General features: G+C 38.6%; 1 protein-coding gene across 2 annotated transcripts in view; it reads right to left on the bottom strand.

The window, feature by feature from the left end:
* LOC150107851 (uncharacterized) overlaps window positions 1-25275 on the bottom strand; it is a 92224-nt gene extending 66949 nt beyond the window's left edge. The window contains exons 1-2 of one of the 2 annotated variants that reach the window (XM_090391594.1): window positions 25146-25275; window positions 418-545 (exon numbers count right to left, since the gene is read on the bottom strand). In XM_090391594.1, the coding sequence (XP_090247720.1) occupies window positions 418-537 (120 nt within the window). In that variant the 5' untranslated portion in view covers window positions 538-545; window positions 25146-25275. Of the gene's footprint in view, window positions 1-417; window positions 546-7326; window positions 7925-25145 lie in introns of those variants that run through there. The other variant, XM_090391595.1, reaches the window with a different exon arrangement.
* Between the last annotated feature and the right edge of the window lie 1372 nt (window positions 25276-26647).

Genomic DNA, 26647 nt, shown 5'->3' with positions numbered 1-26647 from the left:
ACAAGTATATTAAACAGTGCCTCGAAGTGGATGCTAGAGATGTAGAATACAAGAGAAGTGAGGTCAGAAACAGCTCTGATTTAGACCAAACATCAAACTTTCCAAGTTACTTCAAGGCATGCAATACGCAGGTTGAAGGTGGTCTCACAATGGATGATGAAATTCGAATGTCACTTAAAGACTTTTACAAACACTCATCCCCACAGCACGAATCGACCATAGCATCTTGGTGGGAGAGTGGAGACAATATTAGTTCCACCAACCAAGTGAATGTTGCTTACTTCTAGAGTTGTTCAAATAAATACACTCATCGAGTGCAGTTCGCACGCTTAACCGTTGGATGATCGAAGCATTTGAAGACAGAAACGCCTCCTATTGCTAACTACAGAAAAAACGAAAACCACAGCAAGTACTTACCAGTTCATTCACTGGGCCAGACACGACTCTCTTCGTGATTACTTTGGTGGTGGTGGGGTTGCTGCTTCGACCACCGCTGGCAAAACTCTCCTGAGTGGAATACTCGTGTTCGGCCTGCATGATTTCGTCTGGTGAGAGAAAGCAACCGATTAAAGCTTAATCAGATTAATAGCAATAACAGCAATGAGAATCACAATAACATAATTTCAGTTAAGCAATATCTTAACATGAGTATTCCCTCCCATTTCGTGTTAGATTCAATGGCCTCGTACTAAACATGAATATTTTTCTTATTTTTCTACGTTGCAGCAGAACCTTTGTGTATCCAAGCAGCAGCAGTGGGAAAAAAACTTGCCTGTAGTGAAAAAGTAAATTAATTAGCTATTTAATCTTCTTAATGGATATTTTGCTTAAAAGTATCAAAAAGGATTTGCAGTTTGCTATCTCTTTTTTTTTAATGTCACTGCGTTTGTACTAAAACATACGCACTCTCAGAAATTAAAAAATAAAAAAACAGTCTGAAAGTATTTCTTCAAACAATAAATATATAAGAACCAAACCTGTTTTTCATCCCGGGATAAAATTTCCCCTTCCAGAGGAATCACAGGGTGTGCCATCTTTTCTGAATGTTCGTCTCCAAAATAAAATGATGGTAATCTTTCTCCATCGGTTTACAGCAAGCCTCCTTTTTTTTTTTTTCTTGCAAGTGCACTGCCCCATATGCATCACCCATCCCCAAAATACAAAGGAATCAAATCTCGGTACAACAGATGCTCCTCTAAAGCATTTCCAACAGATAAGCCATTAGGAAAATAATGTTATTAATTATCGATCAACCAACAGCCCAAGCTACTGCCTTCTCTTAAAGAAAAACCTGCTCGTTGGTTGCCACCAGTTTTTATGAAATCCAACTCCTTGTAATTCATTCCTGCATCAGTTCGACGAGCAGCATACGGCAATGCCAACATTCTTCATTGAAACCTTTTTAAATAGGAATGCCCGTTCAAACGAATGCTGTGATGTCTTAATTAACTAAACCAGTTTCTTTTCAAGTGTAGAAAAGTCAAGTTTCTAAGTGTAAAACCGATATCCATCCTTTCCCGCTATCTTCAGTTATTAATGCATTTGAATCTATTCCGTTTTGAGTGAGTACCACAAAACATCGTCAGAGAACAAAAAAGAAGAACGAAATGGGAAATTCAAAGGCAAATGATTTCAAACGAGCGCTGGAACAGATCATGATTATATTTTAAAGTCTGTTACAGCAATCGGCTCTAACGATTAGCATTTGAATTTCCTATCATTGTTTTCCTTTTGTTTTCTGTGGTACTCCAAACGAAATGGCTATCACTTGGTCCAGTTAATTGAATGATTCACCTTTCACTGTGGCCTCACGTTCGTTCCGCATTGTTTGTTAACAACTGCTTATTGGAAAGCAAATGCATGGACCCGTTTGTTAATGATTAGGAACTCCTTCATTCTCTCCTCTACGATAAGAAGATAAGCATCGAATAAGAAAATGTAAGATAAATTTGAGATTAATAAGATATTATACTGCACCGGTAGGCAAGATTTATTACATCGATCATCTCCAATTACACCATATAATCAGTCAGAATGACACAAAGAAGTTAGTATATTCAGCAAAGAACTTTAGAGGCTCAGCAAGCTGAAGCAGAAGAATCAGTGTAATGATTAAATGCGCTTCATAAATAAATACTAGAGAAGACGTTTCTGAGTTAATGAAGTGCATGCACCGATTTTATTTTGTAGTTTTTCATGAAACGTTCTCAGTGGATTCACGTCGTCATATGTCAACTTTTGAGGAGTGGTAAGTGAACAGCGTCTCCTCTCTCCAACCAGCACGGTCCGTCTTCGAATCCGACTGAGGCATGGATGTTGGTAGATAACTTTGGGTTGCAGAGATTTTTTCCAAAAGTCCCATATTAAGTCTCAAGGTGAGGAGTTCCACATTACCTAACTCAGTTCATCCTCGATTATTATCAAAGATGGGCTGTTATTTATTATTAGCAGTAGGTTCACAACATATTATAAGTGTGACTGATATGAAAATACCACAGATTACATTACTATCACACAGCACCTCCTATTGCGTCCAAGTAATCATCGTGGGAGAGCACCAATTTGAGAATCTTCAAGTGTTTCACTACTTCTGGCTTAACAGTTTCTTGCCCCATCCCGTAATGCTTATCTGCTGCATTTACCACACTCAACAATTCTAGAAACCAACTCGATCTCTTCAATTTCTTTCCCCTGATGGTTCATTTTTTCAACCTAAAGAAATAGTCTTTCTAGGATATTTTCAATATCTGCTAAGCCAGTCGGCTTCCCTTTTCAAATTGCCATGACCAACATGAAAGATATGCAGAAGGCATTAGCTGTAACCAGCGGTTTAAGACAAATCGCACATCTATCGATCCAGATATATGGCGTACCTGTCCAGTCTCTTCCGATACCCTTGATATCTTCTTAATCAGTAATTCTTCCAAATATACCATAGAAGTTGTCTATCCTCACCTCATGATAACTAAGGCCATAATTGTATAAGATTCCATTTCATGAACTGCCAGTCAAGAGTCCTCTTTTGCACCGCAAGGCTTTCATTCCCCCAAAATTCCCGCCTAGTTTTATAGCGACTAAGCAACCAGGGAATATAAGGTCATCGTGTTATGTCTGTATATTTTGTGTTTTCCAGTCTACCTTGCCTGTTTTGGTGAATGGAAAATTAATTTCCAGGAGGAAAAGATCCTGCCACCTCCTATCCAGAAGTGTAATTGCGTATTCCAGTCGTTAGCAAAGGCAATCGCACTCTGTGTCTGCTCACAAGTCCTTCGACTACCTTTGACTCAACATGGCACCATCCACTAAAAGATATCGCTGACGTCATACAGCGTACATAACCAAGTTAAGTCACCTCTACCAGGGCTCGAAAAATTATGCAAAATCCTACTCGCCAGGAACAAAATACACTCGCCCAAGACACCTCCATTTTAATGACACGTTCTTATAACTCAACAAGAGTTCCGTGATGTGGGTGGTGTCGTTATTTGGATAAAATGCGCATGGTGTCAGAACTTTCCGAGAAGGAAACTTTAGTGAACTATAAGAATAGGAACAAAGAAAACAGCATCGAATTTTTGGAAAATATAATTTGTTACGTTGATTTTTGTAACAGAATGGTCCATTACATTACAAATATCCTTATGTGTTAACTTAAAGATAAAACAAAACAAAATTGTTTAGAAAGTTGTTTTTAATTAAACGAAATAATATTTTAAGCAGCATGTTATTGCTGAATTTTTTTTCATGAATTTTTTCACCTGAGATTTAGTGATTAAAAACAATTGCGAAAATTACATTATTCGAGAGTAACTCCGCCTTATTTGAAAAAAAAAAGCATTTCACATGTTGCTGATCCTTTGCATCGAGACAACAGTAATAGTCCTGTTATGGAGTAGAGGAATATTTTCAATGTTGGAATTGCGATTTCCTTCATCTGGTAAAGGACATTCAATAAAATGACAGAAATTGGGAGACACACCTTTGCTCCGAAGGCTTTTGAAGGAATCTGCACTGTACTGGCCCTTTATTTACTCTGCGTGTTTAGTAAATAATGCACGGAATTTTACTACGAATTCAAAATCCAGTGAAGATGGCCTTCCATGCGTTTGTGGCCTTACATCGCCCATCTTTCATGAAATGGAAAGAGAGAGAGAGAGAGAGAGAGAGAGAGAGAGAGAGAGAGGATTAGAAAGTAGAGAAGAGAATTGGTTGGAGAAGTGATTGAGGGAATGAGCAGGTCCCGAGAAAATGTGAGAATAAGGAAAGGAGGGAAGAATGGAGGGCCTGCGATCAATGCGTGAAAGAGAGATGAGAGAGAAAGGATGCTACCGAAGGTAAGAATAAAAGCGTAAATGATGCCAAGAATGAGGACTTACTTGTAACAAGAGAGAGAGAGAGAGAGAGAGAGAGAGAGAGAGAGAGAGAGAGAGAGAGAGAGAGAGAATGATAGCGCACTTTCACAGAATTGTTCACAGTACGAAGAGTAAACATGAGAGACTGCAAAAATTGTGTGACAAGTAGGTAAATAAAAGAAAGAACAGGTGTGAAAGAAGATCGAATAAGAAGAAGAAGAAGAGAGAAAGAGAGATTAGAAGAGAATTTCGTAAGAAGGTTTTCATGACAAGAGAAAGTGACGAAATCGAGCTTCCAAGGTGCGGAGGTTAATGATTTTAGTGGGGCTATTAGGGTGAAGAAAGGTAACGAGATTGTTCTAGCGGATCTGGAAGTTGAAGAGTGTGGGGCGAGGGAAGCAGGATAGCCTCCCTCACGCCGAGGCGAGCTGAGAAGGAGGGATATGATTGCAAGTGACTTAACATTTAGGCTGTGAAGAAATAACGATGCGTATTTCTTGGATGTGTTTGGAGAGATTGAGGAGCAGAAGGACTAAAATATAAGACAGACGATTTGCACTTGAATAGATTTGCCAACAGGGGTCTGGAAAAAGTGCTATTGGATACAGTTGGATTGAAAGTGCAAAATCAGGGAAAAAGATGCAGTCACCGTCAAAGCAGATGAGTGCGCCAATTAACACAAAATTTTGAATTTTGTTCCTGAGACTCATCAAGAACAGAAAGGAAACCCACTGTCAGGCCAAACCGTAAGGATAGTTGAAGGCCAAGAGCCTAACCACTAATATATTAGTATACTATATACTAATAGTATAGTATACCATATATATACATATATATATAGATGCTTCTGAGTTGACACACAACGATGCTGCCGACGTTCAAAGCAATTCAGCAGATCGTTTCTGAAAGGTTGTGGAGGATCTCCGTTGTTTTTGCTTTCACATCTACTCACAAAAAATCTGTTCCTTTGAGCACTGACTTGATCTTTGGGAAGAGGTAGATGTCTCAGGAAGCCACGTGTGGCGAATAGGGTGGGTGCTCAAGCACAGTGATGTTGTGATTAGCTAAAAACTGCTTCACAGACAAAGCGTTGTGCGCTGGAGCGTCGTCTTGGTGCAAATTCCAACCGTTTCTCCACAATTCTGGTTTTTTCCTTCTCACGCGTTCGCACAATTTCGTCAAGACTTCAATGTAATATTACTGATTTACCGTCTGGCTTCTGGGAGCCTATTCTGCTATTAAAATACCCCTGGATATCAAAGAAAACGATCAACGTAGCCTTGAACTTCAAACTGCTCGTGTTTTGGTCTTGGAGATGTTGCTGACTTCCACTGCATTGATTGTCGCTTGGTTTCCGGATCATACGTAAATATTCAAGTTTCATCACAAGTAATTACCGAACTCAACAAACCTTGTTCATCTGACAACATTTTTGGAACCATTTTTGCACATGAATCTGTTTCATATTCAATTATTCCGTTAAAATGCGTCGAACCCTTTCCCTCTCCAAATGAACTTTCTCAGCTACAACTCGAACACTCAACCTTCTGTCGCAGTTTTTTTAATCTTGTCATCGGTAACTGCTGTGCGTAGCCGGCCTGGGCGATCATCATCTTTCACACTTTCTCTGCCTTCCGAAATTCGTTTGTGCCATTCAAAAATGCGTGCACGAAACACGCACTCTTTCCAGTAAGCCTCACTCAATAATTGAAAAGTTTCCTTCACGAATTTCTTCAGCTTCACAAGAAACTTGATATTCGCTGTTCACTCTTGCACTCCAACATTTTCCGACCAAGAAAACGTCGATATTTGAACACGCGTCCACTCGTACTGAGTAAAGGGATGGAGTTGAGCCTTGTTTCCCGGTGAGAGGTTAGAACATGCTCTATAACTCTCTCTTTGTCTCTCCCCTCCCACTCTCCGTTTCCAAGTTATAGGGTTAGTCTCATTTTTCTTTTTCGTTTCTTTCTTTTTTTTTTTGTGTCGGACCTCGTATATATATTACACCGTTGCTAGGATACAACAGAAAGAAAAACTATGGGAATTAGAACCTAAACGTGTAAATGTAAAAGTATTAAGTTCTCTGAATGCATCCCAGCCATCATTAATCAAGGACTTTCACGAGGATGCGTAAATACGCAGAACGTTCGGAACAATTAAAAATAATTAAAAAAATAATAATATCAGTACATTTTGTATAACTGCATAACAGTTGCTAGGCGCCTCCGCAGCACAATTGGAAGAACGGCAGTACGTTGTCTTTCGATTAGAAAAGACCCGAATTCGATTCAGGTCGTGATGAAGGAATCGTTATATGTTTTTTTTTCTCTTCTTTCTTCAACTGAAGGTGAGTTAGCCCATTTCATACAAAGGTAGCAGGTTTTTTTTCTCTCTGAAACTCGGGTTTTTCATCCCGCATAAAGACAAATCGGCCTTGAGAACACACGCAATTTACAGAGAAAATACTACTGGTGTTGATGGTCGGCAGTAGATGGCGGTGGTGTAGTAGTTAGTAGAGGAAGTGGTGAAAACGGAGAGTTGTAGAGTAGCTGTCCTACCTTGATGAGTCTTTGGACTCCTTGGAAGTGTCATGCAATAATAATAATAATAATAATAATAATAATAATAATAATAATAATAATAATAAATTAAAATGGAGGATATTTTGTAGGCAAATATAAAAGTGCATAAACGTTTCGAAAATTTACAGGAGAGCCTATGAGAAAATGGCCTTCTTTCATTGATTTGTACTGCATAAAGGACACAAGCTCTTCCTATATATATATATATATATGTAGCCTTAGAAATCTAAACAGGTATGCATGTATGAATTTTCTGATTAATGAAGAGCCTTTCCATCTGGCTTAAACCGAGTAATCCAGTTGGAATTGAGGGAAACAAACAAAAAAAAAGCCTTAAAACATTCGCAATATTCTTAAGGAAATTCGTGAATACGAAATAATGAATAACTTACTGATGCTCCTTCGCTGCCTTTTGTTTCTGAAGTTTTGGACGTTTAAAACAGTGCAGAAGGTTTAACCGAAAATCACGTCAATTCTTCAGCCTCGTGCTCGAAAAACATCTTGCTGCGCGTGAAGAATTCTCCAGTTGGATCGTTTTTGATCTTGATACAAAAAGTGAAACCATCCTCGTGCTGGATGACTCAGGGAGAGCGAAAAGGGGCCTTTCCAGTTGCATTCCATGCGAGAAACTAGAGTTCGATGATGTGAAAAGTTACACTCCTTGTTGAGATTTTCAGCGAGTTGCAACATGATTAAAGATGTTTATAAATCCAAAGAAACACGTTTGTTCCGGAGAAAGGTCAAGTGATACGCACATGGTGGGTAAACAGCTTCGACTATTGAGAATCATTTACGGGAGTTACTAGGTTATCTCTCTACCACAGTGTCCTCCCTTAGCGACTTGACGCTGCCGTTAAGAGATAGAGCACTGGCGAGTGATGTCACCCATACAGGCTGATGCACGCCGATCGCTTCGTTCTACCTGGAAATACGTTAGACTGTCTCCAGCGCAATTCTCTGTTTTTCTTATTTGTTTTCCACTTCGCCACTAGACAAATAGCGCTAGGGCCGTTGACTGACCTTGGCTAGACGGATCGCATTTATCGTGCTGTGGAGGTAGAAACAGTTCCGAAAACTCGGGGCAGGTTAACTGTCATTTTGACGCAAGTATCGCTGCGGAGGAGCTAGTGGGCGAATATCTGCGAGACCTGTTTTACCCCTAGAAGGAGGTTTTGCGCTGCCGCCGTTGATTTGGTGGGATCGCTGAGACCCACGCGTTTCTCCAACACACCCACTGCACGCATGCCTCCGAAGGGTGGTCAGACGGTCGCAGGTGGCGTAACTCAAGACTGCAAGGTGTGTCGTAGGTGGTGTAAAGGGCGTCACTTTTTGACTGTTGAGCAAATTCTCACCTGGGCGTCACGTGGTAAATGTTGCCACAGTGCGCGAGTATGTTGTTGTTATTGTAAGTTCTTCTCTGCAAAAGGAGATCGCCAGATTATATGACTTATAACAAGGCCGCTGTTTAACCTTCTTGATGCTCAGTTACTTAGTAACTATCTTGATTAGTAAAAAAGTAGTTTTTCAGGTCCCAGCGCATTAAGTGCTCAATCTAAAACTCGACGGAATTTTGCAGATGTGAGGATCACAAAAGAATTGAATAAAGTCCAGTTGATCTCGTTATAGTCATTTGTAAAATTTTAAATTGTAACACTTCACAAATATTGGCTTATGATTTAGTAAATTTTTCACCTCATTTCACTTTTTTATATTTTGTAGCGTTCGCAATATATAATTTAAAAAAATTTCATTGCCGATACTAATATTCAGTTACTAAAGTTTTATTAATTTTAATTATTTCAATCTCAGGTAATAAAATTAAACTAATTTTAATTGTGTGTGTGTGTGTGTGTGTGTGTGTGTGTGTGTGTGTGTGTGTGTGTGTGTGTGTGTGTGTTACCGATTAGCATTTATATTAAATTAATTTTCTATCAATATTAATATTACATTTATATATTACATCTATACGTATGTGTTCCTACATTTATATTCATATTAATATGTTTTTATATTTACATATATGTACACTACATAATTCAAACATCATCCGTAATTTATGGTACGTTACAACGACTGCAAATATTGGCAAACTTAAATAATTCTGAGTGATACTTTTCGATAAATCTCTGTTTTGACACTGGCCACTTATCTCCTGAAGTGAAGATGATGTGTTGCATTAGAGGCATCCGGATGGAGTCCAGTAGCTGGCAGTTACAGTATGTGGTCAACAGTCTGTTGAAGGTGTGGACTATAAATGCATGATTGGGATTCCTGAATATGGAATCTGTTTAGGTGGTGTCTTAGCTTTCCACGTCCCGTTAGTAGCATGGTAAAACCTGGAGAAATGGCATGTCTTTTCAGCCGTAGTCTGCTTCTGCTGCTTGGAAAGAATTCTTTTGTTGTTGATGCGTTTTTTTGATGTTTTCCATTCTTCTTCCCACAAGTCTAGGCTTTTCTCTTCTGCAAGTGTTTTTATAGCAGATTTTTAGAACTTTTGGAAACTTATTTCTAACCGTTCGTTTCTAGCTGCTTCTTTAGCCAGCTGATTCTCTCTTTCTTTCCTGCTATCCCCCATTATGCACCCTCAGCCAGCAGAACTTCATTTCCCATCCCTCTAGACTGAGATTCCATACCATGTTTCTTGTCTGTTCTATTAACGCAAGGTGGTTTCTCATGATGTCTGTAGTGCTTCTAAGGTCACTGTAAATGGGTGCTGTCGTCTGATGAGAAATGTGGAATTCCAATTCCCGGAGATTATCATTATTATTATTATTATCTAAGACCTCCAGGGGAGTCAAGGATTCATCGAGGGATGTTGTAAATCACCCAAAGCAGCTGCCATTCCTTCCCTTAAATTCATTCCGACCAGATGCACTCACTACCCCTAAGGGCAAATTATTCCACTCACTCACTGCTCTCTGGGAGAAAAACCTAGCTCTTAACCCTTGCTTGACTGAGAACAACCTTAACTTTTGTTCCCGTGTTCTCTCCCTGCCTTCCATATAACAAATTTAAAAAAACTCACAAACCCAGTACCTAATTAAAAACTATTGTCCAATTTTCGATGTCATTAAGACATCACAAAAGCAGAAGCGACAAGCAGCCATAAAATTCAACTTGAGGTTGAAACTTTGTGTGAGTTAGCCCGGTAATGAGAAGTTCTGTCGGAACAATAAACGGGCAAAACACCACCTCGTCATGAACGTGTTACAACTAAGAAATATATTGGTGAATGTTGTTATGGTAGTTACAGATATTTTGGAATTTAGTTGAGGAGAATTAGCATTTCAACTCCACAATTGTCGGCTTGCCTTTGTCGTTTGGTAGCGACAACTTTTTTTCCCAAAATTAAAGCTAAAAAATCGTGGTGCGAGATATATGTGGGGATTTTCGGAAACTAAAGTTTTCAAAAAAACTGAAAATGGGTATGACTTACCAAGAATCTTCTATTCGCTATCGCTACTTCCGGCGTCGAAATTTTTGCTTGAAATAATGGGAAAGAAGATGACTCTCTTTGAGTCGATGACTTTGACGATGCACACAAGGAACCTGCTCTCGCTTTTCAAGCTGATTTCTCAGACAACAAAGAAATGACAAATAGACAAACATGAATTGGAAAAACTCGTGTGGAAATGAAAATATTCAAAATGCTTCTTGACAGAGTTTAGACTTCAAATTCAAAATATTTTTTGTAGGAAAAAATAAAAAAAAGTAGTCAATGTAATGTATGCGGTGAAAGTAGTTGATTGTTAAAATACGCTCGTACTTCCTGCTTGATGTGGGAAATTATAGACTTCGTTTTAATCCTTTTTCCCGAGAAAGCAAAACAATGTTTTGGGCGTAAAATACATTCACGTCTGAACTATTGCACATTCACAATTCATAGAACCGGGGTTAGCAGTTTGCCAAGAGTAGTCATGCTGAAGGGAGAATGAAATAAAGGATGTACGAATCGGTCACCAAGACGCGAAATCACGTGATGTATACTCGTACGTAAAACTTCCCAACTGTTATACAAGCAAAATAGTTACCTCTTTAAAAATTGCAATGTTGATTAAAGAAGAGTTAATTTTCCCACATCCCACAGAACATATTGATTACCCTATTATCGGAATCGATTCTCCTTTTTCTGACATGCGCAGAAGTGGCGAAGGGTTCGCATCTGTGGGTATACAGTACTTGTATATAGAGGCTAATGACTTCATATCACATGCCTTAGCATGTATCCCATAATGCAAAGCACACCCTCTTTTACGCGTGTATAATGCAATGCATAATGGGAAGGATCACTACCCAAACCCGTTTCGACCTTTATTAAGGTCTCATCAGTGGGAGCCAGACCCGGGAGTGATACCAAGGTTGAATAAGTAATGCAGAAATCATAGACTCGCATATCTCATATACAAGCAGCCAAAAGGTTCTCGTCTTGTTAATAAAAATCTGGATGAGAGAAAGATGTAGAAAGTTTTTTGCCTTTGGCTTATTATACGTTAAAGAGCTTTGCATTATGGGATACATACTAAGGCATGTGATATGAAGTCATTAGCCTCTATTTCACGCGGAAAACTTTGTTTTGCTTCCTTGGGAAAAGGATTAAAACCAAGTATAAAATTTCTTGGTATCTTTAACGTATTTTAACACCCAAAGGTAAAAAGCTTTCTACATTTTAAAGACTCTTCTGGTTTACTGAAGAGGTTCTTAAAGACATTGGTAGTTAGCTTCATGTTAGCAAAGTTTAGAGAAGTTGAGGTGACTTAGATTGAGAATTGTTACTCCAAATGTAAACTCGCATAACCGACAAAAGAAATATCAACTTAGAAGATATTCTTACAAAAGGACACACACACACACACACACACACACACACACACACACACACACACACACACACACACACACACACACACACACACACACACACACACACTGTATTCGTTAATGAGTTGCATCAGTATCTGCATTTTACATTTGTAGCATATTTCTTGTTGATATGCCTTTCTTGTTGGGTGAAATTCCAAAGAAAGCGCATGGTTCGTTTTCTAAGAAAGGCGTTTTCTGCTGAAGAAATGTATTTAAACATCTAAAGCAGACAAAGATTGTTTCTTTTTTTTGTAACAAAATTAAAATAATTTAAAACTTTGCAATTTTTTTCAGATCCTCACTGTCTAATGTAAAAGTGGTTCTCTTTTTCCTCCGTCATTTTTTTTTTTTTGATATCTTATCGGATATAATTCTTTGTTTGTAAAGTCTGAGCACATCTTCTTTCAAGCAAGAAACATTTTATTGGCTTGGAAATGTACTCCACCCTGGTCAAACTCTGTAGAATGAACTCTTGTTTTTCATTATGCACTTCTTTCCTGGAATCTCTGAACAGTTCGGTGTAAGCACACGCGTATTGCAAGTATGAAGGGAGTTGATTGTACGGCTACTTTCTGGTTTTTATGGGTCTTTAGGAAATGAAGATCTTTGGCGTTATTGCGTTCATTTTCGATTATTTCTTTCCAAGCATAATCCAAGGTCTTCGTTCTGAACATTTTTTAAATTGAAATGGTGACATGTGACTCTCGAAAACTAACTATATGTAGAAGTAAAATCTACTCTGTGAAAAGCAGGCCTTTTCACAGAGTAGATTCATCATCATCATCATCAGATAATATCATCATTAGATGATATTATCTGATGGTTTAGCGTAAAGGCACTTGGTTTAACATGGGAACTAAGGAAATGATGTTTGTGAAATGAAAACCTGCTGTGGATGAGATTGCATAGTTCTTTAAGGTCTACCCTTTAAAAAAAATGTCATTCCCGGTGTAAACATATAATGGCACTTCTTACACAAGAATTCTCATTGAGTTATTGTACAATAGAATTAAAATATTTAAATTTCACTTTCATTGTTTAATATCATTAAACTAATATGCTGTTGATGCTGGAAAGTAAGTTCACCATTGAATTTGTAATAATACAGTTTACATCAGCGGTTCACCCAGATCCAGTGTGTGCGCGCGCTATTTCCTTTGCCTGCAAAAGGAAACTAGAAATAACCTGATATGAATTTTATATGTCTGGTCCAAGCACGAAAGGCCAAAAGACCTACAGCACATTAGTGCAGTGTGTGGACAAGAGGAATGGAAGAGGGGAGGAATGTCTTCACATTTTTCTTGAACAGCTGAGGATTGTAATCTTTAGGGAAGGCAGAGTGGGGAAGACTGTCCCAAAGGACAGAAATAGATGGAATAAAAGAGGAGGCAGTGAAGTTGGTTTGGTGAATTTCAAAGTTGACTGTAAAAGTGTCTTTGTTAGCAGTGGCTCTTGTTTTAATGATTTTGGAGGAACAAGAGTGGCCAATTTAGCAGAGCACTGTCGATGAAAGTATCTGTAGAAGAGGCACACGGTAGGAACTGAACGTCTGCGAGAGGAGGGATCATTAATTAGCCGGATTACCCTCTTCTGGATATAATCGAACAATCTTAGAGAAGAATTTGGTGCACCACCACCACCTCAAATAGAGGAGCAATATTCCATGGCTAGGTGGATTTGAACTTTGTATCGGGATAGAAGCTGTGAAGGTGTAATAAAGTTCATCAAGGGTTTGGGTGGCTTCCGAAGCTGTAGATGAAATATGGTTGTGCCAGGAAAGATCAGAGGAAAAGATCAGAATAAACATAATCTAATACAAGCATGGTATTTTGGTGGTAAGGGAAGCCTAGTCGGAATTTAAGGTCCCTAATATAATACCAAAAATAAATTTAAAAATGCATAAGAATCTACAATAGATTAGTCAATCCACGAATGTTGTCTCCTCCTGAAGATGCTTTGCAGGTGCCGTTTCACGCATGCGTTATTAAGCTTATCGTAAGACATGCTTATAATAACTCGTCCCACAAACTCGGAAACGAATACTCCATATCACACCTGTTTTTGTTTTTCCAGGTATTCCATTCCATTTATGAGTCGACTCCTGTCTAGGAGGTTGACTACCATAGTGGTTAACTACGGGCGTAACATGTGATGAGGACTCTTCCTCACGTTGTCGCAAGTATTCATGACTGTAATCCGTGTGTTCATGGGGCCGGCTTGTCTGTTCTGAGGGACGAAAAACCCGAGTTTCAGGGTGAAAAAACTCCTACCTCCGTATGAGACCGGCTAACTCACCTTTAGTCGAAAGGTTTCAGATAAAGGTTCCTCACGTGATGGACGGGAATCGAACCAGGTCTTTCTGACCGAAGCGCTTCGTCTATTGTGACTGAGCTACAAAGACTCTTTCCAGGTGTTATTCGCGATTAATTGGAAAAACTCTACTTAATAAGACCTAAGTAAATAAATAATACCTAAGCTGTCCTGAGAGCATCACTTCGGTTATTCATGTTCCGTATATCATTCTCTATTGTGTTATAGAAAATGTTGATCTCCGTAATTGCTGATCTTTTCGACGCTGAAAAAGCTTTATCTTTTCTTGTAGAATTTAAAAAGTATGGTTACACATTGCTATAACTAATTCAAACAAAAATGAATATTTAATTCTTCCCTTGCAGAGCGAAAGATTGCAGAGCCCACTCATCCAGCTTCTTTTTACTCAAGACATTAAAAAAAATCCATTCTTGTATTATTTGCCAAATAAAGGCGTACAAAAGCAAAATCGCTATCTTACCTTTTTGCTTCAATTAAAAAATAAAATAAATAAATAAAAAGATGCAATCAAATCTGCAACATCAAAACTGGTTTTGAAAGAGCTCAAAGCAAGAAACTCGCATTCTGTCCAAATAACGACACACTTTCTCTTCCTTTGCGAAAACTATTTGGACGTAACTTTATTCTTAGCCAATCGAATGGTTCGACGTCATTAGCAGCGTAAAAAAGCCCATCTTCCCTCTCTTAAAATTTCCGCCAAGTTTTTCATTAATGAAGTTGGTAAAAGTTGTCCTGCGATTACAAACACAAACGCGACATTCGCTGTTGATTTTAATTCCATTTTGACAGTAAGAGACTTGAAGAATCCTTTAACCAAATTGGATGTCAAGAGATTTTCGGATGGAATTTCTCCGATTGTTCTGAACGTTTGAAGAATGATTTTCTTTTTATGCTTGCTCTTCTTTTCTATTCTAGTTGAATGTGTAGCACACACACACACACACACACACACACACACACACACACACACACACACACACACACACACACTGGCAATTAGCCTATATTCAACCAATTTCCAAGAGGGAAAACGGTGGAAATCTTTGGCTCTCAACTTTTACGCTACCTAGAAATCAATCATTAATTTATGGCGCTGGTAGGAATTCCGATGCTATCGAAAATGTGGCCCTACCTGCTTATGTTTCCAACCGTGACATAAGCCCTGGATACGTTTGAGGGATCCCATGTGGTTTCTGATAATATCTCGAAAGCATTTGAGCATACCTGGAAAATTGCCTCGGAGCAATTAATTAATTAATACGACGTGTACCCTCACTTCTTCGACCAGGTTGCGGGTTTATCTCTGAGGGCACCTTACTCGAATACACTAAAGACGTATTCGCCATCAGAAGTATTTATCTAGACGGGAGTGGGATCCATAAGGATCCTTCTTTCTTCTATATCCGGATAGTTATACTTCTAGTCCGCTAACCGTTTTCACCAAACGACGAACTTTTAGCATAATTTCTAAGACAGTTGTAAATTTTTATTTTCTAATCATTCTTCTCGGATTCTTACAATATTATTAATATAAATTCTTTCTAAACTAAATCCTCTCTCATTCTCTCCCCCCCCCTCCCAGAAAAAAAAAAGAGCCCTTTTCTTCTAACCTGACCTCCGGCACTATGCAGATCTCTAGAAAAGTTGAAGTCTTTCTTCTGGAAATAGCTACAACACACACCTCAGTCAGACTTTCTTGGTTTGAACAATCACAAGTCCTGCTTCCTCACTATCCTGGAAATTAAACTTCTTCTGTCTTTCTATCTTGCTCGGCAGATTATCACTGAACAATTCTTACTCTTTTAAAATTACAGATCCCTAAATAATTTTGTTCCCCACATTTCTATTGGTTCCTCGAGGTGTTCATTAAAATTCCATCGCTCAGTGTATGAAGAAGACATTTTGATTGATCGCTCTTACCTTGTTTTCATCAAGTCGTTCTACGCTCTTTCCCGTAGTTTTTGCATCTGCGTGCATTTCCTACAAATTCTTTCCTCCTCCCTTACTGTAAATGGTTTCACGACTAATTTTGTCGTCTGCAATCTGGTGAAGAATTTCTTGAAAAACGTCCATCAGACTGTAATTAGTAGTCCTCATTAAAAGGTTTCAATAGGTTTTAAGTCATTCTTATAATCGGCATCTTTTCTGGCTTCGGCGATTTCTTCTGTGAAGCCACGAAAATCATCAAAGAATTGAGCGCATCCCTCTCCTTGTGAATTGCTTCACTCCCTCCCAAGAATCAGCAATGTTTTTGATGGCATCATGGACGTTGTCATTCTTCCAGAACTCTCTCGAGGTCATCACATCATCTTCCGTAGCCATGACTGCTTGCGGGAATGCACGCCGTAAGTAATAAGCCTTAAATGCAGAAATGACTCCCTGGTTCATCGACTGTAGTAACGATGTGGTGTTGGGTGGTAAAAATACGATCTTTACATTAGGGAGAAGGTCATTTAAAGGTGTTGGATGTCCAGCACAAGCAGAATCTTAAAGGGGATTTTCTTTTCCGAACAATAACGTTCCCCAGCAGGAATAAAATAGTTCAAGAACCGATCTTCAAACATGGCGAGTGTGACCCTTAAATTTGACCTTAAATGTTTACATGCGCGGAAGAAACTAGTTCCCGAATTATTGATTTAATTATTAATTATGTTTATGGGGAGCCCGTGTTCTGTATTAAATTAAATGAAACAAATTTTAATTAAATTTTAAAACTATAATATTTGCCTGGCACTTATTCACATCTCATTTGCAGAGGAATCAAAAATTAACTGCATTACTTATTTTAGTTTTTAATTGCATAAGTAACTCATGCACGTATAAAGTTAATTGGGGCAACCAAACTGAGTTGAACGTCATACATTCTAATGCATTTTGTAACGATTATTTTCTTGCAGAAATTGGAATTCGGTATTTTTTACAAAATATTTTTAGTCTGATGTAATTCTTCAAGAGGTTTCCCGCACATAGATATAAATAATGTACGTACAATGTATGCGCCTGTACCAAGTTGCGCAAGTGCTATTACATGCACGACGTTCCCCTTGTTGTTAAAGCAGCTCCGGGTAGTTTCACTTAGACAAATCAAGAGTACTGAACGCGTGAGTTAAAACATATCTTAGACCAAGGAGTTGATCAATAGGCTGTCGCAAAATGCAGCAGCAAAATATGAAATATTCCAATCACGAGGGTAGCGAAATTTATACTCGATATTCGCATGTTTTTTTTTTTTAAAATAGAACATATATTAATAAGATTATAGCATAAATAAGCCATTACTTGAGGGGCTTTGTACCGCAATTAAAAGAGCAACAGGACATTGAAGCGAATGGAAAGGACCCAATTCGATTCTTATCCCAATGAGAAGTGTCTTTGTACGGATTTATGGAAAGGGTATAGGACGATAGCCTGACCCTGAGAACTTAGACGCAGCGAAACCACGTGACCTAGGCATGAAACGTCGAGCAAGATACCCGAAAGACATCACTAGGGTCCCAAATGCACACCCACCCTGCCAGCTACATTGAAAAATCATGACCTTAAAAACACGCACCAACCTTTTGTTTCTCAAAAAACGCTATCTCCTAACAAAATACGCGCACCTCCCCTGAAAAAACCGCTCCCATACACACATCATCATCTTAAAAAAACACCACTCTGCATTCATAAATATTAAACCATAATAGAAATATAACCCGCCTACAACACAATAGAAATATTACAAAAAACTCGCTCTACTAACGACTTGCGTGTTATAGCACTTACGCAACTTGGTAACAGACGCATGCACTGCGTATACATTATTTTTATCTAGGTGTGGGAAACATCTTGAAGAAAAAACAGGACAAAAAATTAATCCGAAGTGACTTCAGTTTTTAAAAAAATGTTTCTGGCTTTTTGCGTGGCTGCAAGTTCGTTCCTAGCGATTTCACTTCTGGTAACTTGACCAACTTCCAGCACGGTAGGTCACTTGCTTTCGCGTACGTCTGGGCTATCAGGAAGCAGACTTACGTCGTGTACTACCATTCGATTTTTTAAATCTAGAACCGCTCCCAGAAAGATCCAATGTTATTCCACTTAAAGGTACTCTTAGAAGTCAATCATGTACTTCCTACAGATGAAGCATGTCACTTCGGGAACGTTCTTTGTAGGGGGTCACTCCACACTTCAAGCATGCTCTGTTATAGTCTAGATCAGATTTAACCCCCTTGGTACTGGGGCCAGCAAAGTTGCCTCGAGAAGTGATGTCTTTACACGCGTTAACACGCATAAATGAATTTCTGTTCCCGACGAATGTGTAGTAGGTGTGTGGGGGGAGGGGGAGGTAAAATTAATGAACCACCTCCATGAAACTCTGTATCGCCTTTGTGCTTCTGATTCTGATCATCTCCCATCTTCCTCTTGTCTCGCTTCGCGCTAACAGCTTTTTCCCCTTTTAATATCCTGTAAGTTTCAACTCAGTCTCGCAACCGCAGTCTTTAGCCTTGGACTTATTGATTAGTTTTGTGTTAGGTAATTTTGTTTGACCACACATACACACACACTCCAGTTTGAACTGTCCCTTATTGGACTTCTTTCATTTGTAGCGTCTTTCGTTAAAGAAAACCAAGTCCGCAATTCGGATAAATTTAATTAAATCATTTATCATTTCAGAGAGCAAATATGTATACTTCGTGTTGTTCTGAATGATTTTTATGAACATTCTATATTCACTTAAAGATAAAGAGCCAACAGGCTTCATTTCGGCGATATAAACATTATTTAAATGAAGGGGATATTAAATCCCACATCGTTTTAAAACCGAATAAGAAACTCAAAGATTGGAATCAGAGAGTTTCATGCCGAATATAGTATAAAAAACTATAAAAGTATCGGCGACTACTAGCGTAAGCTAAATGCAAGTAGTCCTAGAACGGCTGAAACCGGTCTGGGTAGTGACCTCCCACCATAATGTAATAACAGCATACATTTCCTAGGAAATGTGTTTTACATTATGGAAAATACCAAGAATAGCGATCAGAACTTTACCACCTTTGCTGCGAGTTGCCCGGTATTGTACTACGTACTAGGACTACTTGCATTAGCTCACGCTAGTAGTCGCCGATACTTTTATAGTTTTTTATACTATATTCAGCATGAAACTCTCTGATTCCAATCTTTGAGTTTCTTATTCGGTTTGAAAACAATGTGGGATTTAATATCCCCTTAATTTAAATAAATTCCATATTCATTTTCTTATATATCATGAGAAATATTGGAAATAGTTCAACCGGGATGTAATTGAGAGAGAGAGAGAGAGAGAGAGAGACTGATTTTTTTGTGATTGGCGTAGATTTTCATTGTTGGAATGCCAAGGCCCAATCCTCCGAAAATTTGTTAGAATTTTAATTCATGTTCCAGATAAACTGCATCAACGTCAGTCATTTAACACGAATCGACAGAGGAAGAGAGGGAGTCAGAGCACCCTTGTCCGAAATTGGAAGCGAAACTGCACAACTCCAATTCACAAATCCTGAACAAAACCGTCTTCTCAAATTCACGGATTTAAATTATGGAAATTTGCTTGTGAAGCTGAGTGCTGTGAAGAACAAATAGCAGAGACACGCAAACCATCTCATAAAGATGGTGGTCTCGCACTGGGCCAGAAAAATCGTCTTTCGCCTGAAGACTTGCACAGTGAAAGTTGGAAGGGTGGTCTGAATCACGCAAGATGGTCGAGAATGTCTTTTGATGGTGGATTACTATCAGAAGACACCATTAAAGATCACCGTCCTGCTTATTGGAAGCATGAAGTGGCCTCAAGTTCCCTGTTTGGTCTGCACAGTGAGTTTCCTCACGGTCCGATGCACATTGGCCCCAACGACGGTGCCAACGTGGTGGATGGGGGTCGTCATATTCCAAGCTAATTTAAGTTAACTGTGTTAGAAGAGTGGTATTTTTTTCACATGTTTTTTCCCATGAATCGATTAACATGATTAAACGATTAATCATGAATCGATTAATAAAATTCAAGGAAGAGACGCGTTTGTATTGTGGACCCTCAGGAGCTGCTGTTAATCCCGTACATCCATAAGCGGTAAGAATATTATACCACGGTGACCCCTAATTACGTAGTTAAAGGTCACGAAAGGGGAATTTTAATTTGATTAAAATTCACCCTTGTTGAGATTCCTGAAAAAAAAACGTCAAAATATCATCAAACATTACGTTAATAACTTCACAAGAAAAATGATCGAATCTTCCGCCCATTTTCTGGGCTGTGGGGTTGTCAGCCTGCGACCTTTTTTCATAGAAACGGTTATCTGGTTGTGCACTTTCTTCAGCACGTGAATGTCGTTTAGGAAATGACTCCTCCTTAAAAGAGTCCAAATGAGGTTGAACCAGGGCTTCGTAAAATATAACAGTTGGTTTTAACTTTTTTATATAGTTCTTGAATTCGTACCCGTTGTTTATTAACGACGTCTGTCCTGTGATTCAATACGACCTTTCCACATGGCTTAGAACATTTAAAATGGTATTGCACTTTTATTTATAAGTCCTTCCGAAATTTTCTAGCCTTAACCGAATAATTTCCTCCTGCAGTTTTGAAACTCGGATGAACCGTTTTGAAACTTAGCATCTCGCACTGAATGCTTAAAAGCAGTTTACGTATTACCTCAGGGCAACAAGAGTCTGTTGAAGTCTGGCTGAAGGATATCCCAATCATTGTTTCTTCATTTTTAGTTTAGAAAAATTTGAATTTCGAAAATTTCGTCTACAAATTTCGATATTAAACTTGGAATTCAGCTATTAGTATTGTTGATAAAAGAAAAAAAACCCCTCAATAGTGACCATTATGGAATCCTCTCTAGTGCGATGCCTGGTCGGAGATTTATTAATTTAATACTTTGTTTTCAATAATCGCCTTTCTAGCCATCCCAGCGATCTTTATTAATGCCAAATTTCTGCGACTTGTGAGAAAGAATATCGTCTGTACGTTACCGAATGTCACCATTGCAATGAAACTTATTTCCCGCTTCTCCTTTCGTTGCAATAGTGGCATACTTGACGTAATGGCTTAACAGGACTTGCCTTTAAGAAAGCCCTGTTGAGATCCGTTTACATCTTGTTATTTCTCGCATATGAATGGCTCTAAGTGGAACCCTTGACGGTTTTTTAACTTGTCATTGATGATAAACTTAATGGCCTGAAATTCCAGTTTGACATTTCGGTCTTCAACTAAGGACTGAGGTAATAGTTAACCTTCTACACTAAACTAGAATGGCGTCGACATATTATGAAGATGTCATCATTTAAATCAGTCGTTTGATATGTTTGAATGCAACATATGTCGCCTGCTTCAAATTTTTCAATTAAGTTTGTTTTATGCTTGACATTTTTTTCTCAAGTTCGCTGCCGGGAGAAAAGTGAGTAACTCTTCAGCTACAGTCGGTATTTATTTTTGCGTGAACGTGAAGAAATGATTCATTTCCCCGCCCCATACCAGTATTTCACAACGTTCGCTTATAACAGGAATGCGACTGGTCTGTATCGCAGAAAAAAGTCACGTGACATCAGTAGATTTGGCTTCGTGCCACGAACAACTCATTTCCTACATGTTCGTACTTCATTATGCATCAAAACGTGCAGTCCATAATCCTAAATATTACGCAAGCCATTTTCATCCTCAGTGAGTTATCACCACTTGGAGTTGGCCCTGCTTCCTACAATGCAATCGTATCCACCTACGATACCTCTGTTTACAGCCTTTCTGGGTAATAGTTCTGCAGTTCTGAAATTCGCGAAGTAATTTTTAACGATGCAGCCCACGGCTGCATTGTTGAAACGGCTTTGGAAACAAGATTTAGATATTAGAATCGAGCCTACTCCATAGTGATTGGGGACCTAATTAGCCAAGTACATATTGTACTCAATCTGCAACTGATACTTTATGGGATCGAATCCTGTTGGATTTGTAAATTAATTTCGCATCACACCGGAAAACAAACTGTTTGTTACCTGATGAATTTCACAAATGCCGAAGCCATAGTGGGATTCGAACGTGCAGTTTATTAGATGGAGAGTGGATACAGTATCCACTAAAATGGTTAGAAAATATTCGTTTTAGTGTTTGGAGCAATGAATCGGATTATTTAGCCCCATACTCCATCGCCCACAATATACTAAATTAAAGCATTCATCTGAGGTGTTAAAAAAAACAAAAAACAGCATTGCACCAATCTTGAATCTTACTCAACCTATTATCGACTGCGTGCATGTAAAGAAAATAATAAATGGATGACAATGAAATGCTAGAATGTTCACACTTTCCATTTCAGTGTGATCTCTCTCTTTGATCTCTCTCTGCAAACTAAATCGGCTGCAGAAAATAAACGCATTTATTGCAAAGCACCGGTAGCGGATGTACACCTACACTACTTCTAGCCAGAAAGTTAAAGAAGGATCCTCTGATATAAAGCAGAACCTCGGCTGAATCAGATTCACAGCAGCCTTTTTTTTTCGTGTGAATTTGGAGTATTTTGAAACACAACTTTCTCGTGTTTCCTGACACAAAAATGATAAGATTTATAATTTTCTCATTTCTATAGAACCCCCCCTTTTACCAACCCCTGTAGGCGTCAGGTTAATTATTTATTAATTAAAGTTCATAAGTTGAAAGCAGATTAAATCAGACATATTTGGATTATGCGAAGATCCAGATTATTAAAACAAATTTAGAAATGAGTGTGAAAATTATGTGAGATTAGAAAACGGCGTGGAATCACACCCGAAGTCAAAATACCTGAAAAAAAAAAAACAATCAACATAAAACCATAATGAGCAAAATACAGAAGGCAATGAATTCAAGATAACGAAATTTAGTATTATTATGAACGAATGAAAGTATAAAAGCTGTTGCTGGCTTCTACTGTTGGTGGGTCATCTTTCTACACTTTTCTTTTTGTTCAATAATTTTACTTTCCCTTTATTTATGGATTATTCTTACTTTTTGATGCATCTTGACTCGCCTATCTGATTTGCGCCTACCACATTGTTTCCCAGTCTCGCAGCGTTTCGGGCCGAATGTAAAATTCGTGCACTGAATATCAGAAATTGGACACCTTGGATAATATAATCTTCGTATTATCGAAGTATGTCCAGTTTATTATTTTCTAATTTCAGTTTAATTAATCAATCCTTTAATCCTAAGTACACATATGAGTAGAAGGGTTAGTTCCATTAACAGCGCTTAGTGTTTGTTTATTGGTCAGCTATATTTAACATACAGATGGCGTGGAAAAGACCAGCGCTGGAGCGGTGAGGACCATAGAACCATAGGATTCAGAACACGAACGTAGCAGTTAACTTGTACAAAACGATTAATTGCTTCTAAATTACAGGATCACGATTTTCCTCACCATTATCTTCCCCGACACCTCTTGAAAAATATCGCACCATTTTCGAACAGTTCTCTCTTGGTTCAATCCCCGTCAAAGATATGCTTTCCGAATGCCAGTATTTGCTTTTCAGAGTTTTCGATCATTTTCATTTCGTCATGACTGCGAACTCCAGAAGAAAAGAGCATGCGCTGATCACGTGAGCTTTCTTAAACATCTGTGAAGGTTCATAAAAGATTTGCTGTTTGGAAGTAGCAGAAAAGTAACTTTTTTAACATTTCCGTATTTAATGTATGAAATTTTCATGTTCTACATGGCTCGTAAAAATGCAAATATTTACCTTGCTGTATGCTTCTCTATTTATCTGCCGAATAAATAGCGGCATAAACGATGACAGATGTGTAATATTCTCATTAAGCACTCGTGCACAGCAATGCACACTCGTATTAGCATTGCGAAATGTGAAGCTTCATATAATTCAGCAAATATTTGCATTTGTTACCTTCCACTTCGATACATGTGAGACTGCAGAGCCCAGCAAGCCCCAGCTTCTCAATGGCACTCCACAAGTCATTGAATGTTCTTCCGTTTCGCTCGCCGTACAAGTCATTCACGTGTACTCGCTGATCTCTACATCCTTGAACACGAACAATATTTGTGAAATTGTTCCAACTTTGTTTCCGTGCAGGGAAGGATGGCAGCGTGTTGGGTTTCTTAGTTCAGTCACGAGAACAGAGTCAATTTGTAGCGAGCATTAATCTCAACAAGTATCAGTACAACATTTGTACTGATAGTTATAGTAGTTAAAATCTCGTCTCGTTCGGAGCCGCCTTTACCAAACGTGGCACATGATTTGGTATTTACATTTGAATGTGAATAGCGTCTTAACGCTTCAGAAGAAATTTGAATGTTAATGCGTGCTAAGATGTACTTCAGCCACAATAAATGAACCGAAATTTCAAGATATTTCTTAGATTTTTACTTGTGAAATGAGAAATCTTGTAAACATGAAAAGAATATGAAGTTGCTCGCTGAACCTTACATGCGAATGTTCCTTCTGGCAACCGATTTCTAAGCTGAGGCTGACAGGGAAGGAGATCCTCGGTAAAATTTCTGTAGATCAGTGCAAGCTGCGCGGTTTTCTTGTGTAACATCAAATAAACAACTTACTAACCCGTTTGAGTACAAACCCGATAGTTCCCACACCAAGAAGAGCCAACCCGCGCATCCTTCGGAACATGAAACAATCGGTGAGGTTTCCTTAGTAATATAATTATGGAAAAATTATCCGAAAATGTCTTGACAGCCTAGACTTTCGTACTAAAATTAAGAAGTGGCGTATTTCTTACTTATTAGTCCGTCCACGCATTCTGACCTGAGCGAAGCTGAATTCAAGAAACTGCTTTCACTCGAAATTACAGTGGAAAGTACAACCTTATCACCTCCCCCAGGAAAAAAATCCATGCTCGCTTGCATAATATCCTGTCTCCCATTGGAACTCCCCCCCCTCCTCTCTCTCTCTCTCTCTCTCTCCTCTTTCTGTTTCCCTGTTAAGCCTTTTGCACTTTTCGTAACGAGACGCGCGCACTCAAGTAGTGCAGCAATTTTAATTAAACCAAAGTGGGAGGTCAAACATTTCCTACCTGCTTGCAGAACCCTATTCCACCGGTGACTCCAGCAGGTGATCCAGAGAAAGGCGTCGCACTTTTCTCGTCACGAGTTCTCCTCGCCGTCGGTGCTGCAAAGTTGTTTCTCGGCGTATTTTGTTTGCCCGTATGACGTGGTCGTACGGAACCGGTTTTGCGAACTACGCCACAAAGGTTGATCTCTTAGAGTCGAATATGCGGACCATAAAAGGCGGTCCGAGTGACGCATGTGACCTTATAACGTTAATGAATTTGGCCGTCATGACGAAATAATAGGAACGATCACAGCTGCGAATTCGGCATCGCAATTGAGGCCAAAATACGTTCTTAATCGTGCAAATTCCGTCACTTCCGTTGACCAAGCAGAAACTTTCACCCCCGCTGTAAGAGTATGACTTGGTGTTTTGTGTACACACAATACGCCGAAAGATAAGGGCGGTAAAATAAATAAATAAAAATAAGTTATGTAATGGAAAAAACGTTGCGCTAAGCGGGGAGGGAAGAGAAAGAGAGAAATGAACTGAAAGAAAATATAAGAGCACTTAGGAATGTCGAAGGAAATTAACTGCAGATGGCTGCTCGGAAGAAGTTAAAGCTGTGCGTTCGGTTGTGAATGGAAGGAGATAACATAAAGGCTGTGAAGACCTCGCAATACTCAAATATGTCGCCATCAAAAATTCAGAAAGTGAAGGAAGGTTTGTATCGGAAAAACAAAGCGATTTTCAAAAACCACGGAAGACAGAAGAGATAACAGAAATAATGAGTAATAAAAGAATCTGGAATAGTCCTGATGGAAACGAAGAATATTAAATATATTATTTTATTAAGAATATTATTTTATATTTTCTAATATAAAATATTAGAAAAAAGGAATTAGAAAAATAAATAATAAATCTAGCCATATTAACTGCCTCGAAGTAGAGATATTGATAAAGAAAATAAAACTGTCTAGTTACAAATAAAAAATTAAAATATCTTAATAACCAAATAAAAATCAAAATGCAACACTTAAAAGATAAGGATGTTCTGATGACGAAACACAGATGGAAGGAATATATAACAAGCGTATAATGATCACACACCAGACAACTTCTGGACAGCGCCAACTCAAATTAATCAAGTAAACGTAAAGAAGAAATAGTAAAGGCAATAAAACAAAGAGCTACACGAAAACATTAAACGAAACAAGAGGTGACAGAACAATAGGAATGCAAAGAAGAGTGCACATCAATGCACCTGGTCGGAAAGCCATAAAAAACTTCAAATGCAGAAAGGCAGCTGGAGCAGATGACATTCGACCAGAATTGCTCAAATATGGAGGTATAAAAGTTTTGCAGTGTCTACACTGACTGCATAATCATAATATAATCGATATCTATATAAAAAGGGGAGAATAAAGCTGAATATGAGAAAGGAGAGGAAGTTCTCTACCAAGTGTTCCAGGTAAGATTTACACCAACATGCTTGAAAAGAATGTAAGAAAGATTGTGGAAAAGGGA

The sequence above is a fragment of the Typopeltis vanoorti genome, chromosome 4, assembly GCF_054136105.1.
Source record: "Typopeltis vanoorti isolate ZY-2024b chromosome 4, IOZ_Tvanoo_1.0, whole genome shotgun sequence".
Taxonomy (NCBI): domain Eukaryota; kingdom Metazoa; phylum Arthropoda; class Arachnida; order Uropygi; family Thelyphonidae; genus Typopeltis; species Typopeltis vanoorti.
The sequence above is the reverse complement of the archived record's forward strand: the minus strand, read 5'-3'. Positions and strand labels throughout refer to the sequence as shown.